General features: G+C 41.6%; 1 protein-coding gene across 9 annotated transcripts in view; it reads right to left on the reverse strand.

Moving 5' to 3' along the window:
- Positions 1–16,447, reverse strand: part of AMPH (amphiphysin) — a 225,320-nt gene that overhangs the window by 41,024 nt on the left and 167,849 nt on the right. For 3 of the 9 annotated variants that reach the window (XM_070059745.1, XM_070059743.1, XM_070059747.1), the window contains exons 12-15: positions 7,584–7,703; positions 4,000–4,023; positions 1,961–1,984; positions 1,201–1,716 (exon numbers count right to left, since the gene is read on the reverse strand). In XM_070059745.1, the coding sequence (XP_069915846.1) occupies positions 1,201–1,716; positions 1,961–1,984; positions 4,000–4,023; positions 7,584–7,703 (684 nt within the window). The remainder of the gene's footprint in view (positions 1–1,200; positions 1,717–1,960; positions 1,985–3,999; positions 4,024–7,583; positions 7,704–16,447) is intronic. The other 6 variants (XM_051853305.2, XM_051853303.2, XM_070059746.1 and 3 more) reach the window with 3 other exon arrangements.

The raw sequence follows: 16,447 nt of genomic DNA on the forward strand, positions 1-16,447 counted from the left end.
TATTTCTTGGTACAACCATCCATATCTCTGGTTAGCAATTTCATCTTCAGATAAATCTGAGTTGCTGATGTCATTGTCTTGGGGGCTAGCAGAACTCTCAGTGCTAGTGTTCCAGGAGGTTCCCAGAACCAATGGTCTAGCTATCTCCTGACTTTCTGCTGAGCAGCTAGCAATGGCTTGTTCCCCAGATGCACCTGCTAGTAAGTCCATCTGCACTCCTCTCTTGCTCTCAACTATATGTAAATGTTCCCAGCAATTATCTAAGCCTCCCATATCTCTGACAGGACAATGGTTAACAGAATCTGGCCAACTGGCAAGTCCGCTTGTTTGGCCATCTGGAACACTAGAGAATCCTGATATGTCCATGTCATTCATTGCTGAATCCAAGCGTGGCTGCCAGTTTTGACCTGGATCTGTTCCCCAAGAGTCTGTCTTTACAATGTTTGGCAAGTGAATGGAATGACTACAATTCCCGGTCACTGTACCATCAGACCCCTCTACTAATGAATCTGCTGCCTGACATGAACACAAATCTCTTCTGTTTGCATTAGCTCCCAGCAGAAAGTTAAGGTCAATCCTAGACTGAACTTCCACTTCAAGTGTTTTTGCTAAAACAACTGCCTGATTTTTATCCCTGTCACCTCCAGAAACATTTGGCACAGTCTCACACTGAATTTCTGCAGTATCTGCACTGCCCTGTGCTTGGTGATATATCACAGAATGGTTGGGAGCATCTATTAAATTTTCCTCTATGTCTTTTCTAGCTAACTCCCATCCCTCACGGCTGGCATCTTCAATATCAGGTTCAGAGTTGGTCTGAAGAGGTAGATTCAAGGCATCTGTGTGACTGGAAGGGTTAGCTCCAGAGCTCTCTGTAAGTTCACCATTGTTAATTCCTATTTGAATCTCATCAGGTAGCCCTTGGTCCCTGTCATTAAATTCCTCTACCATGTCTACTCTTCCCATGCCTTCCTCTAACAAGCTAGATTCTTCAAAATAATCTTGATTGGTTTTTATACTCTCTTTACACCCCACTCCTGGATCTGTCCTAGTTTCCACTCCATTAATTTTCAAGGTCTCCTGATCTTGCTTTCGTATAGGCTCAAGGTCTACTTTTCCATTTCCTGCACTTTCTTGTGCTTTCTCTTCAAATTCCTCTTCACCTCCCAGTGCCTTGTTATCAATAACTCCAGTGTCTACCTTTTGACTTGTCTCCACACCTGCCCACATAGAGTCTTCAAGCTTCTGTCTCTCTTCTTCTTCCTCTGACTTCTGGACATCTTCATGCCTTTCTCTGAATAGCTCAGGTGTCACCACGGCTGGAACGTCTGAATCAAGCAAGTCCTGTGGCTGTTCCACTTCCACACAAGCAGCGGCGGCAACTCCAGCCGTGGGAACAGGCGACACTTGCTCACTTCCATCTGGAGGGGCTGGGCCCAGGTCATGGTCACCCTGTTCAGCTACCGTGGGCCAATCAGCAGCAGGGAGCATTGCAGTAGATAATCTCATGTCCTGCTGTGCTCCAGAGAGAGATGCAGAGTCCTCTTGAGATGCACCTGGGGTAATTTCCTGGCTGACACTGTCTGTGCTAGCATCAGGGCTCCATGTACAAGCGCCTATATCATTTTGAGATCTTTGAATTTCTTCGGCCAACCCACTCTCTGGATTTTCCTCCATGATCAGGTTACACAAGGAAAGACTTTTTGAAGAATCAGTCTTTACAGTATGCAGAAGAGCAAAGAAAAAAAAATAAGATGAGATAGGCGTGAGAAGATTTGATGAGAAAGACAAACTTGTTAATAGGGTAGCACCAAGTTAAAGAAAACTAGAAAGCGTTAAAAATTAAATGGCTCAAGGTTAAATCTATGACTATCAATGCCATGGAGGAAAAAAATCATTCTATATAACATAATGAATATAAAATTTTATAAAATCCAGCATTTCCTGGATATTTACCTACCGGCTGTACCAAATCAGTGCTTGTCTGTATAGATAAAAAAAAAGAGAGAATAATAAAACAAAAGAAGAGAAATAATTCCCAGGCACATTAAAATCCCATGCTGTCCCAAGTCAACATTCTACTGAAGGCAGTGAATTTTAAGAGTTTAGGATTAAATTTTACAACTTGCTTTGTGATAGGATAATTTTTGTTTCAAAATTACTTATGACTGCTATGGAAAAGACACAATTCACACACAAAGTGAGATGTATCATTTTGTAGCATCAACTAGAATGTTCTGTAGCTTTAACAGATTTTGAGATGGGAAGTTTCAAATAAATAAGCAAGTCTGAAAACATGAGAATAAGAACACTAAAGGAAAAGAAATTGCATGGAATCAGGTGATATATACTTAGAATACTTATAAACTCTCCCACAAGTTCATCCTCAACTTGGTTCTGCCTCTGAGGGAAGAGGATGTTTAGAGGGAGAATGATGAGATATAACATTCTGACTGCCTGAAGGGTTCTCTTAATGTTCTTCCCCCAACATAGAAGTCATTTGCTGCACACAAAGAAAACCCCTTGGAAGCTGCAAAGACTGTGAACTGAGAGCAATTATGTGCAGCAAGCCACCATCTGGCATTCTTGAGATTGTTACCATTCCAGTAAGTTTGTCCTCTGAAGTAGTCAAGTTTCCTATTCCTTCTTATTACCCTTACAAGATAGGGTTAGAAATGTGCTACAGCTCCAACTAAGATACAAAATATCAGAGTAACAACAATTGCATAGCCTCTTTAACCTCTAAGAAAATTAACACAGAGTTCAGGTTATAATTCAACTGTCCTGAATATCAACCCATTTACCTCTTTTTGTAAACACAGAAGCAAAACCAACTCCGTACAAAAGATACAACTTAGTCCCTGGTGGTTGCAACCAACATTTGTCACTCTTCTCTGGAGCTATCCTCTGGGATCCAAGAATCCTAAAGAGCACAGCACCAACCCGCTACTGCAGGAGGGAAGGGGACAGTCATCCTTTTTGCTTTAAGGGGAGAAAAGGTAGCAATGTCACTTCAGAAGACCAGGCCCACCAATGGCTAGATCTATCAAACTTTCCTGTTGTTGTCTCACTAGATATAACAAAACATAAAGCTTAAGTTGGTGCTTAAGACCTCCTGACCAGGGCCTTTCTACAACAAAAGCCTACCACCAAGGAATGTGAGGCTCTACAAGGTATGAATAAGGGACTCTCAGGGTACCAGCTGGGCCACCACAGAGCTCTGTTCATGTCTCTGTTTCTGGGTTTTTTTGGAGTGCTCATCTTGGCACATCAGGTTAGTGGAACAAATAACACTGGTTGACAGTATCTACCTCTTATTGGTATATAACAGGCCTTGGGCTAAACACTCTACAGATATTGTTTGAGTTAATTCTCGGAGATGGGTTTTGCTTGTACTCTCATTTTACAGATGAGAAAAAGTGAGGCTTCTAAGAGTTGTAGATACTACTCAAAGTGACAAGATTCTAAGCAGTAGTCTGGACTTAAATCTAAGAGCTGTCTGGCTCTGATGCTCAAACGCCAACCAAGCTCCACTGACCATAACAATGGGAAGAGTGATCCCATGGGCACAGGAACCCATCGCTTCCACTTTTTCACGCACACTTTGCTTGTATTTTGTTTAACGGCAACCACATATGCGCATGTCCTTCACAACAGCTGCTCTGGCCGCCAGTCACCACAGGAAGAAGCCAAGAGACACAACGCCACATTCTTGACACCACTACCCAAGACTCTGGGCCACTCCTACTCCTTTCTTCAAAAGCATCTCCAGGTTCTAGTAACACAGAACCTTCAGGGGCCCAATGACTGTTTCAGGGGACTACATTATCATATAAATGTACAGCTCTTCTATCACAAGTGAAACAAAACGCAATATGTTTTCCAAATTTCTAGGGATCAAGATGTATGATAACACCCATATTCAACTTGGCTTTACTTTATACTGTACATATAAAAATTTCTTAAAAACATGAAAGTAGATTTCTTGGCGATTCTTACCGTCCACAGGTCCCAAGGCAATGTCTGGAAGCAAACAAACAAAAATACTGTTAATATACGAGTCTCAAGCATGTGTGATGTGCTAGGGTGATAAAAGTTCTTGAAATCATAAACATTTTAAAGAATTAGTACAGTTAGCTCAATAGAATATTCCTTGTTGATGGAACTGTTCCGTATCTATGCTATCCAATATGGTAACCACTGTCACATGTGACTATTGGCACTTGAAATGTATTAGGGTAGTTAAGTTTTCAGTATTACATAATTTTATGGAATTCAAGTTTACATAGCCATATGTGACTAACAGCTACAGTACAGACTACTATATATAGTATAACACAAAGTCTATTCAATTTGCCTTTTGTTATGCAAATATAAAACTACAGAAACACGATGAAAGGAATGACTTGAAGATACACAAACCTATCATTAAAATGAAGTCAACAAAATGTTCAGATACTAGAGCTCAGCTCTTATCTGAGGAAATGTAGATCCTGGTTACTGCTAATGCTATTCCCCATCACATATACGCCCCTTAAGACATATAAATTAATTACACATACCACTGGCACTTTACTTGCAAAACTTATTGATCTTGGAGAATGAATCCAGATGGTTCAAATGACCTCCACTGTGGATGAGGTTCTCATTCTTATTCCCTTAATGATTGAGAACAACCACTAAAGCTACATCACTTAATGCCCATGTCTTTGCAATTAGAATGGATTCACATTGTTGCACTTGTATTAAATCACTAAATGCGAGCAGCAAACTAGAAAGCCTTCTAGCAATATCATATTAAAGACAGGACAGTTTCCAGATGCAGCTATAGATGTCTTAGTTGGTGTCAAAAGTGGGTCCTGGGATTCTGACTGACAGCTGATCTGTGCACATTCTAACTGCATTGCACCACCCGCTTTGCATCCTGGCAGCCTGGCTGGCTTCCTGCTTAGCGCCTTCTCCTAGAGTGAGACAGGAGGGTAGAAGAGCCCCATTGAAAGCCACAGCTTGTCACACAAGTTCTTCTACATCTGATATGCATTTCTCTGATCATCTGGCTGATTTCTGCTTCCTTGCTTCATGTCCCCATAAGAATCGCAGATCATAAAAGCTACTGCATGTCTCTGCATAATGCAGTCTGCACCAGCTTCTCCTCCAAGGGAAGGCAGCAATGTGAAACATCGTGTTCATCAATGCTCAGGCCGTGTTAGCCCACGTGGGCACCGCTGGAGATCAGAAGAGGATGTGATCTGCTAGCAGCAAGAACATCAAGTGGGAACACGGGGTCAGGCAATGGGTAAAGGAGATCACATTGAGTGAAGGGGAAAGAACGCTGGCGGATTCTAAGGGCACTATGTTGCACTCCTTGCAGCTTAAGACTTTTTTTCTTGGTGAAAGAGGAGAGATACCATTAAAACTGGATCACAGGATGAGCCCAGAGTGCAGTGACTCAAGTACAGCCACCAGCAGGCTGTAGGGAAAGACACAGAGGACCCACAGGGCTTGCCCTAACTAGAGTAATGTGCTTCCTTCAGCACTGAGACTGGTGAAGATTTAACTAAGCACTCTTGTAAAGAATTCTGAAAGAATATCTTCATAGTATGTCTGCACAAAGTCCCACGCTATACGTAATAATTTAATAATGAACTGATATAAGAGTCTCTTTCTTGATTCCAACTTACAGACAAATGTGGAATCTCCTACAAATCATCACAGTAGCCTCCACGGACACCTTGTCTCTGCCACTGAAGTAGTGAACTAAGGGGAATAAGTTCAAGGAAGTCCCATGAACTTGGCTGGCTATCTATTCTGTGAGAAAGCTCTTAGAAGGAAAAATACAGAATTATAGGTATGTTCATTCTCTACTGTTCTTGGATACCAAGGCTGACCCCTCAAGTGCTGACAATTACCACTTTAACATAACCAAAAGTATGTTTCAGAGAAATTCCAATGAATGTTCAGAAAAGCTTCATTAAGTCAGGTTTTTGAGGTCAAACAAAATTGGGAAACTCTAAGTTAAATGAATCTGACCAGATTTCCTAATTTCAGGACTTCTCGGATCCTTTAATGCTCACATGCACATCACGAACCTCCCAGAACTGTTAACAGCTTTCTGAAGCATTTACCTAAGAGACTATTTTTTTTTTCAAATGATCTTTAAGACTAGTGTTTGGTCTAGTTCATCTTGAATTTTCTTAATATTTTAGACTTTTGTTGTTCTTGTGTTACAAAATGGATGCCTTTAGAAACTCAATTGCATTCCACAACAAAGCATAGATTAGATGGAGGAAATCTTATTTGTTGAGGTTCATACTGAGCTGCTTGTTCCCCAGCAGTCGACTGGAAAGTACCAACAAGGCTTCAAGACCAGGACCTCGAGCAGGTGTCTACCAATTCTAAGCTGAGCTTCACAGTCCACTCTCAGTAATTAACTTGAAGTGTGTTTGAACACTTCAGACTTACCCAAACTCAAATGAGACCTCAACTACATTCAAAATACTTATATACACCCCTCTGCTTTAACAGACTTTGCCTTAGCTTCCTTCCATTAGCAGAGAGGATTTAAACCAGATTTCAGAGGAATCACCTGTAAGTCATCCGTGTGCCTCTGACAGAGGAAGACGTGACAATGACGGCTGCAATGGAGAAACACTGAGAGTGGGGAAGGGCCTCGAAAGGTCACGCCTTGGGAAACAAGATCAACTCCACACTGAGCAGGAGCACAGAACGGAGGATTCTGCCTAACACTGTCACATTCACAACCATCAAAGCTGGAAAACATGCCTGCCCAGGAAGGCTTCCTGGCTACTTCGATCATGTCTTGTAAATACGGGGAAGGGAAGTAGAGGAAACAGTAAGATGAGTCAACCCACAGCAAGGAGACAGTGTTTTTTAGGGAAGTTATAATGCCAAATCACCCAAACCAGCACACCGTAGTGTGCCAAGTGGGGCCCCATTAACAGTTACTCTGTGACAGAGAAATCCTGGGGGAAAAGGAACGTACAGTTATGACGGATCTGTGGGTAGAGAAAGCTAAAGGGCTGGGGAGGGTTAGAATAATTAATACTGATATGGTTCTCTGGCTACCCCTTTTTTCTATAAGGAAATATTGGTCAACCAAAAAGAAAAGTAGATCATATTCATTTGAACGGGAGAGTCACCATCAGGCTTACTAAGATTTATGAAGGGGGTCAGCACTGTGGCGTATAGCAGGTAAAACCACTGCTTGAAGCACTGGCATCCCATATGGGTACTAGTTTGAGTCCCGGCTGCTCCACTTCCAATCCAGCTCCCTGCTAATGAGCCTGGGAAAGCAGAAGAAGACGGCCCAAGTGGTTGGACCCCTGCACCCACATGAGAGACCTGGCAGAAGCTCCCAGCTCCTGGCTTCGGATCAGCCCAGCTCCAGCCGCTGTGGCCATTTGGGGAGTGAACCAGAGGATAGAAGATCTTAACCCCTCTTGCTCTCTCTCTCTCTCTCTCACTCTGCCCTTCAAATAAATAAATAGTTTTTTTAAAAAAAGATTTATGAAATATCATCCTGAGACATCCAAAACAAATAAATAAATAAAAACAGCTGATACCTGAGACATGGGTGAGTGGGTGACGCCCCCAGAGCCAGCAGATGCGACCTCAGGCTTGAAAGGGTCAAAGTCCAGATCCAGCAGCGTCTCCTCTTTCTTCACCTCAGAGACTTCATTCTGCTAAAACAACACATGCGTGAGCTTGAAGCTGACTAGACTTCCTAGCACGGCTCCTGTAGAATCCCTCCCATCATTTGATATTCCCAGTCCTTTACCATCCAGGTGGCTCATTCTCATGTTCCCAGAGTCACTCAGCTAAAGGTGGTGAGACGGCAACAATGACCTCCAGCCAACCATATCCCAATCCGCTCTGAAACAAGTCCAGGCTCCAGTACCTTCCTTTACCCAGTTCTGGGTCAAATCAACAAGCTCCTGAGATATAAGTGTTAACACCAGCAAGCTGCAAGGAATGTCCTTCTCTGTTAGCTCAGAGAACCTGGATCAAAGATTACAGGTGACCCCATGCGTAAAATGGGTCACTCTAGTAACTCCCTGTCATGAGGCTAACATTTAAAAAAGAAGGAACCATGTGTATTGCTGACTACATCACACCTGCCCATTCTCTTAGTGGTACCCTCTGCCTTGATTTAACACCCTGTGATCCATTCTTTATCCTTAATACTGTTCATTTCAACAATACACACGTGTATTTGAGAGACAGAGAGGGAAAGGAGGACAGTGAGGACAGGTATTCCAACATTCACTGCAAAATGAGCTTCCATCTTAATAACACACTTGGGTTAAAAACATGGTGACACAAATAGATAGAATGAAAGTCCTGCTATAATAATAACAGAAAAATCTGAGCTAAATATGAACATCTGTTCATTTACTTGTGGTATCATAATATAAGAAGACAATGTGGCCTTGAAGTTGTCCTTGACTCGGGATGTTATACAGTAAGGGACAGGGCTGACAAAGTCTCCAGAAACTACAGGGAGGAGAACTGGGGTCACTTCTCACACAATTCAAGTTACATGCTTTTAGCATTCGACAGAAACTTCATTTTTGTACCATTCTGCTTTCTAGAAACTGGAAGGTCACATCAATGGGTAAAGCACTGCACTTTGGAAAGTGATGTTTAGAGAAAGACTTTAAAGAACAGCAGCTATTTACATTAATATTTGTCACAGGGTTGGTGCTGTGGTATAGCGGGTTAAGCTGCTGTCTGTGATGCCAACATCCTGTACGATTGCTGATCAGAGTCGAGACTGCTCGACTTCCAAACCAGCTCCCTGCTAATGTGCCTAGAGAGGGAGCAGAAGATGGACCAAGTACTTGGGCTTCTACCACCCACATGGGAGACCCATATGGAGTTCCAGGCTCCTCGCTTTGGCCTGGCCCAGCTCTGTTATGGCCATCTGAGGAGTGAACCAGGAGATGGAAGACTCTCTTTCTCCCTCTCTCTGTTTTTCTCTAACTCAGCCTTTCTAATAAGTAAATAAGTCCATAAAAAATACTGAATATTGCTTATGACTCTTGCAGATATTCCTACTGAAATATAGTCTTTTTATTTTTTACTTGTTGAACTCTTTATTTAGTGGAATATTAAACATTTGAATATAACATAAATTAAAAATCTGTTATCTCAAATATTTTAAAAATATAAAGAAAGATGAGAGAGGGAGGAAGGTTAGCATTATATTCTTAGAATTGTATCTATGACCTACATTGAATGTGTTCCTTTTGTATTAATATTGCATTAATATGATGATTGTGTTGTAGTAATTATCATTGATTTGCTGTGACCCTGAGAATCTAATATATTAATAAATTCCTTAAAAATATTGGTCACTGGGGCCAGTGCTGTGGCATAGTGGGTAAAGCCACTGCCTGCAGTGCCACCATCTCATATGGGTACTGGTTCGAGTCCCGGCTGCTCCATTTCCAATCCAGCTCTCTGCTATGGCCTGGGAAAGAAGCAGAATATGGCCCAAGTCCTTGGGCTCCTGCACACACGTGGGAGACTCAGAAGAAGCTCCTGGCTCCTGGCTTCAGATTGGCACAGCTCCAGTCATTGTGGCCAATTAGTGAGTGAACCAGTGGATGGAAGACCTCTCTCTCTCTCTCTCTCTCTCTGCCTCTCCTTCTCTCTGTGTAAATCTGACTTTCAAATAAATAATATGATAAATCTTTTTAAAAAATTGGTCATATATAAAATTTTTAAAACCTAGAAATCTATGAGAAGCTGAGAGAGATGTGCATAATAAATTAATACTTTCGTCAGTATATCAGTATTCATTGCAGAAGGAAAGCTGCTTATATTTCGTGCTATTAGCCTTAATATTTCTAATTTGTATCATGATTACTCCTAATATAAGCTTTATAAAATTTCACAAAGATAATGGTATTCTGAGTTTCCTTCTTTTTTAGTAAGTACAATCACAAACTTACTCCCTTGTCCCTCTTCAAAATCTACATGAATTTTGTTTTCCATCAACTTTCATATTGGCTCAAATTTTATTTTTAAATTTTAGTTATACATATGTTATTTCATTTGAAAGACAGTTTTAGGGTGACAGAGAGAGGAAGAGAAAGAGAGAGCAAGAGAGAGATTGCCTCCATCTGCTGGTCCACTCCCCAAATGACGACAATGGCCAGGGGCCAAGAACTTCTTCTGGGTCTCCCACGTGGGTGCAGGGGCCCAAGGACTGAGGCCTTCTTCTGCTGTTTCCCAGGTTTATTATCAAGGAACTGGATCAGAAGTGGGGCAGCTGGAGCTTGAATCAGCACCCATATGGGATGCCACTGTCACAGGTGGTGGCTTCACTGACTATGTCACAACAAGGCACTAAGGTTCCACATGAGTATTACCGCACGTTAACACATTTTGGTGCAGTCTAACGATGAAAAGAGTACTGACTTCTCTAAAGCATTTCAAACTGCACTGTATCTGCATTGCCTAACAGAATCCTTACCAAAGCATAGAGTACAGAGGCCTCCCCTTTGGAGGAAGGAGGAAGACAGGCTGGTCAAGGTTATTGTTGCTATATCTATGTAGTTCATGGATACAGCTGGAACGAGCGGATGCAGGGCTTCGGTCAGTCAGCGGCTTCTGACCTCACTGCCCGTCCAGCCTGCCACTGAGACCTCAGTACCACATCTCTCAGTCAGAGTCTGCAGAGGGCCACTGGAAGTTCTGCAGTACCCACCAGCTCTGTACTGGATGGAACGGGGTCCCCCACATGCTGCTCATCTAGAACCTGGGAGTGTCACCAATCACAGCTTTGCAGATGTAGTGAAATAAAGATGAAGTCATACTGAATTAGGGTGGGCCCTACTCCAACGACTGGTATCCTACAAAACGGGACAATTAAGATAGACAGACACAAAGGGAATCCTATAGAAAGAAGACACACAGAGAAAATGCTGTGCTATGATGGAGGCCAAGATTGGAGTGAGACATCTGCAAGCCAGGGGACACTAAGCTGCCTGCAACTACGCGCAGTGAGGGAGAGGAAAGGAAGCTTCCCTACAGCCTTCAGAGAGCTTGCACTTCTGACCTCCAGAACTACCTGAGAATAAACTTCTGCTGTTTTTAACCCACTCTGTTTACTGTTTTTGTGATGGAAGTTCCAGGAAACTAACACAATATCCCAGAAGGATTTCTTGGTGTGTGTGTGGGGGGGGGGGGGGAGTAGAAATTTATAAAGTAATAGAATAAAAAAATTTAAAAATTAATAAAAAAGAAATTTACAAAGTGATTCTAAAATTCATATGGAAATTCCAAGAACCTAGAGGTGAAAAACAGGTCTGAAAAAGAACAAAGTTGAAGGACTGATCCTACCTGATTTTAAGACATCGTAAAATGATTGTAACCAAGACAGCATGGCACTGGCACAAAGGCAGGCAAACAGGTCAATGCAAAAGCAGAATCCAGAACCAAAACCACACGTGTGGAAAACCAACTTTACACAAAGGTACAAAGGCAATTCAATAGCATAAGGACAGACTTTTCAATAACTGAATCACTATATGTAAAGAAATAAAATTCAAACAATATAATGGGACTTCAAATGTCGCAGAAAAAAATTTAAATGACAAATATATCTTGGTGTAAAATTTTTACAATTCATTTATAGTTTTTTCCATAAATGTATTTTCCATAAACTTTTTGAAAATCACTCATGCTTTGCACCACATATAAAAATTAGCCCCAAATTGGTCACAGATCTAAATGTAATTTCTAAAGCCACAATATTTGTAGAAAAACATAAGGAAAAACCTTTGTGATTTTAAGATCAGAAAAACAAAAAAATTCTTTTTAAAATGATACTTACAAGAATAAACAGACAAGCTATACACTGAGAGAAAATACTTGCAAATCATATCTGATATGAGACCCAAATACATAACTCTCAAAACTCAATCAATAAATAAAAACAAAATACATTTGCAAAGGTTTTAAAGGTATTTCACCAAAGAGAAAAAAAAAAAAAGATGTCAAATGAGTACATGAAGATATACTTGACAACATTAGTGATTAGGGAAATCCAAGTTAAAATCAAAATGAAATACCACTTGACTGCCTAAAGGTGAAAAGACTAATCATGCCAAGTGTTGGTAAGGATGTAGAAAAGTGGAACTCTTATGTAATGCTGATTGAACCAAAATAGCACAACCACTTTAGAAAAATGGAGTATTTCTTAAAAAGTTAACCTTATTCCCACTATATGATCTAGTCAGTTTATTCATACATATTTATCCAAGGGCATTGACATGTATACATAAAAATGTGCACAGTGTCCACAGTACCTTTATTTATAATAGCCCCCGAAACTATATCTATCAGATATCCACATACCAGATGAAAAGATAAACGGTGGCATTCCCATATAATGGAATACTAATAAGAAGCAATGAACTACTGACATGTGCTGCTACATGATGGAATGTCATGATAATGTTGCTGGATGAAAGTCAGGCCAAACAGGGTCCAGACTATGATTCCGTATACATAAAGTTCTAGCAAATGCATGCTAATGCACAGCAGAGAAAAGGTTAATGTTCGCTTGGAGAGAGTGGAGCAGCTAGAGAGGAGAAGGAGGGATAATAAAATAACACAGGAAACTTCTGGGGGTGACAAATATAGTCATTTTCATTCTGGTGATCATCTCATCAGTATGTTCATATGTCAAAATTTATCAAATTGTAAGCTCCCAATCACACATCAACAGAGCTAATTAAGAAGAGGGGGAAAAGGAAAAAATCTGACCATAGGAGGTGAGTTAACCTCACTATGGCATATCTCCTGTTGCTATTTAAAATGATACGTGGGTGGTTCTTTGCCTGGCAAAGACTTTGGTCAGAGTGCTCAGATGTGAGGCCTGGTTCTGCTCCACATTCCAGCTTCCCGTTCATGTGCATCCTAGGAGGCAGCAGGTGACAACCCAAGTAGTTGGGGACCTGCCACTCACATGGGAGACTTGCATTGGGCTCCCTGGCTACTGGCTGAAACCTGGCCCAGCCTCCATTATTGCAAGCACTTGGGAGAGAATCGGTAGAGGGGAGTTCTCTCTTGTTTGTTTCCCAAGGAAAGTATTACAAGTTTGAAATAAGATAAATACCTAAGTAACAAGGGAATATTTACTATTCACTAATTTTTTACATTAGTCATACACCTTTGAGGCATCATTTTTATAAGGATAACAGATAACAGACTGCAACTGACCCTACAGGGTCAAAACATTCAGAACTAACAGGCTCCAAATCGCGTGATCCCCAGCTGTAACCACCCATGCACACTCCTCCTATACACACACACACACACACACACACACACACTGATTTCTTAAGTTGTAACACAGTGAACTGGATTACCATGAGGCCATAGGTACTACTTTTTCCATAGGTTTTTCATCTTTTATCCTTTCTTTAAAATATTTTTAGAACATTTACTACATCCCAGGTATTGTGCTGGACTCTCACAACTTCCCTATGAGGACAAGAGGGCCAAATGGGAAGCTTAAGACAGAAAATTTGATTAAAGATTTTAGGAACATTATTTTTCATGTAACATAAATAACTGTCACCTATGGATCACAAAATCATTTATAATATCTAGCAGTGAGTCAAGTTTTTAGCATTTGATCAATAATTATGATGAATCAGTGGCTTAGTGAAATTTAACTTTGTGGTTGTAAACCTATAACAAGATTGCTAAAGTGGGATAATTACAGATAATGTGAATAAAGGCCTTAACTACAGTACAATGAGAGGATCCAAGCAAGTGCACATTTGTGATGTTAGAATCATTTAAAATGATGGTGTCAAGCATTCGTTCCTTAAGATTTATGATACAGCCTTAAAGGAAGAGTGCAGTGCAGATCCTTTCAGCCATCCCCCAAGTTGATCAACTGTTCTCCTATTGTTCATCTGTTTGAGTGCCTACCTACGTTTACGGCATCCTGCAAGGCCCTAAGGAGTTGACAGACAGTAAACGGGTTCTACAGAACTCTTCAAGAATCTTGAAAATGCTGACCTGAACCATGAGGAAGCAAGAGGACGAGGCCCTTCCTAGTCTCATATGAGCAGACCCTGCTTCCCAGCATCTAACAAGACCAGGGCTCAAGAGCTCACTTTGGAAAATGCTATTCTAAGAATAATTCACACACATGCACAGGTTTTCTATTTAATACTTGTTGGGATGGAAAAATAGGAAAAGATGAACTTATTCTTTAGTTCTTTTTCTGTAAACTAAGACCCAGTAAAGCAAGGTAAAGCCTTTTGGTCTGACAAGCAGGTATTTCCCCTGGAGTGGGCAGGAGCATTTCTCAGAGAAACCTCCATGCTCTAGTTAAGGTTTGGGCCATTAGAGGGCTCTGCAGGCCTGCTGGATTTCTGTGTTCAGTCCCAAGGCAGAACCAAAGAGGGAAGCACCATCATGATGACCTGGATGGACAAGCACCTCAAATCCATCAGGAATCAGGTGTATGTCACTCCCTGTATTCTGAGCTCCTGGGCAGGATTAACACAAACGCTTTCTTCTCCATTAAGTGCATGGTAAAAACAGCAAAGGGGGACATGTGAATGTAGGATGACTCAGAAAAAAAATGCGAAGCTAAACTGCAGATGGATTAGTCCACAGCACTAAATGTATCAGGACGAAAAGCTCTTCAGACATCTCAGCTGTTTGGCTCTCAACCCTCCACTTCCATTCAGCTGGCATCTCATTTTTCCAGACTCTGTTATTTATTTTCTTTTACCCATTTACCTATGCACTGCCAAACACACTGTTCCCAGTATGATTCATTCTCTTAAATGTAGTCTGACCTATCACCTGTTCTATACATCTAATATTATAAGCACATGTTTAAGGGGACATCAACACGTTCATGAAAAATGGAATTAAAGATAGGTTTCTTTGGTGCAAAATATTGAAATCAATGTAGTTTTCTCATAGTAGGGATTTTCCATGAACTTTTGGAGACCCTCTTATACATGTGTTTATGTCCAGCAGCTCTAAGTCTGGAAGACAGTAAGCCACACTATTTTGAAATACAGTCCAATTATAAGTAGCATCGTGATATACACCTGACTTAGCAGGATATTCCCCTGGAGAAAAATCTGTTAATTCTCTGTAGTACTCTGTTGATGCTCATGGATTTGCACCATGTGGATTTCAATGGCTTCCAACATCTCTGATCACTGAGGAACACACAATGGAGGACATTGTAAAGACCCTTCAGAAAAAGGCAGCCTCTGCATGTTTTTAAACACGGCTCAATTATCTCACTCAATAAGCCAGAAAGTAGGCTGAAATACAAAGCTTGCTTCACTCCTTGTCTTTGCATCTTTTATAAGAGAATGTGTAATTTTTTAAAAGATTTTTTTATTTTATTTGAAAGGCAGAGTTACATAGAATGGGAGAGACACAGAGAGATCTTCCATCTGCTGGTCTACTCCCCAAATGGCCAGAACTGGGCCCGGCCAAAGCTAGGAGCCTGGAATTCCACCTGGGTCTCCCATGTGGAGGCAAGGGCCCCAGCACTTGGGACATCCTCTGCTGCCTTTCCAGGTGTAACAGCTGGAAGCTGGATCAGAAGTGGAGCAGTTGGAACTCGAACTGGCACTCATATAGGATTGCTGCCATTATAGGTGGTGGTGGCTTAACCCATTACGCCCTAACACAGGCCCCTGTCTTTGAATTTTGTCATAAGACTAGAGCAGATTAGTCAATGGAAAGATTTCAAATAATTCTCTGTGGTCCAGCTGCTGGAGCCAGGTTGCTTCTCTGATTCAGAAAAAAAAAAATTAATATAAACCCTCTTCTGTCTCCTCCAAGACTAAAAGAAAACAATATAAAGGAGGCTGGAGCTGAACCCCCAAAAGGCGCAGGCTCGTAACGTCTCAGATGGTTGGTTCTTTTGAAGTTACCTGACCAACTAAAGGAAGTGACACCTGGTAAGTTATGAAAGGTGTGGACGGACAGGAGCTTTGGGATCAGGGCCTGAATCACTGGCACACCCGAGATAGTAGCCTTTGGACCAGGGGGCTGCATCCTCACAGGAGCCGCAGCTGCAGGGTGCTTCTGTTTGGTAGGATGCTCCCTTTTCCTCTCCCCCAGCCCCTGACTTCTCTCACCACTCTCCCTCAATGGATCAGCACATGGTAATGCACCCAGAATGACCTGGGGGCCTCTCCTGGCACCTGTAATTTGAAAAGTGTTTTGATCCTTCCCCTTCTCTCTGTCCATACCATGAAGGGTCCTTATCTATGAGCCTGCAAACCATAAATGACATTTAAAATAACAGAACACGTCTGGACCCCCTCTTTCCTTCAGAGCCAGTCTGTGCCACATTCTCCTTCCTTCAGTTGCCTCCTACTTGACTGGCCTCAGCTAAGTGCACAGGCTTGCTGGAAAC

This window comes from Oryctolagus cuniculus, chromosome 16 (genome assembly GCF_964237555.1).
Source record: "Oryctolagus cuniculus chromosome 16, mOryCun1.1, whole genome shotgun sequence".
Classification (NCBI taxonomy): domain Eukaryota; kingdom Metazoa; phylum Chordata; class Mammalia; order Lagomorpha; family Leporidae; genus Oryctolagus; species Oryctolagus cuniculus.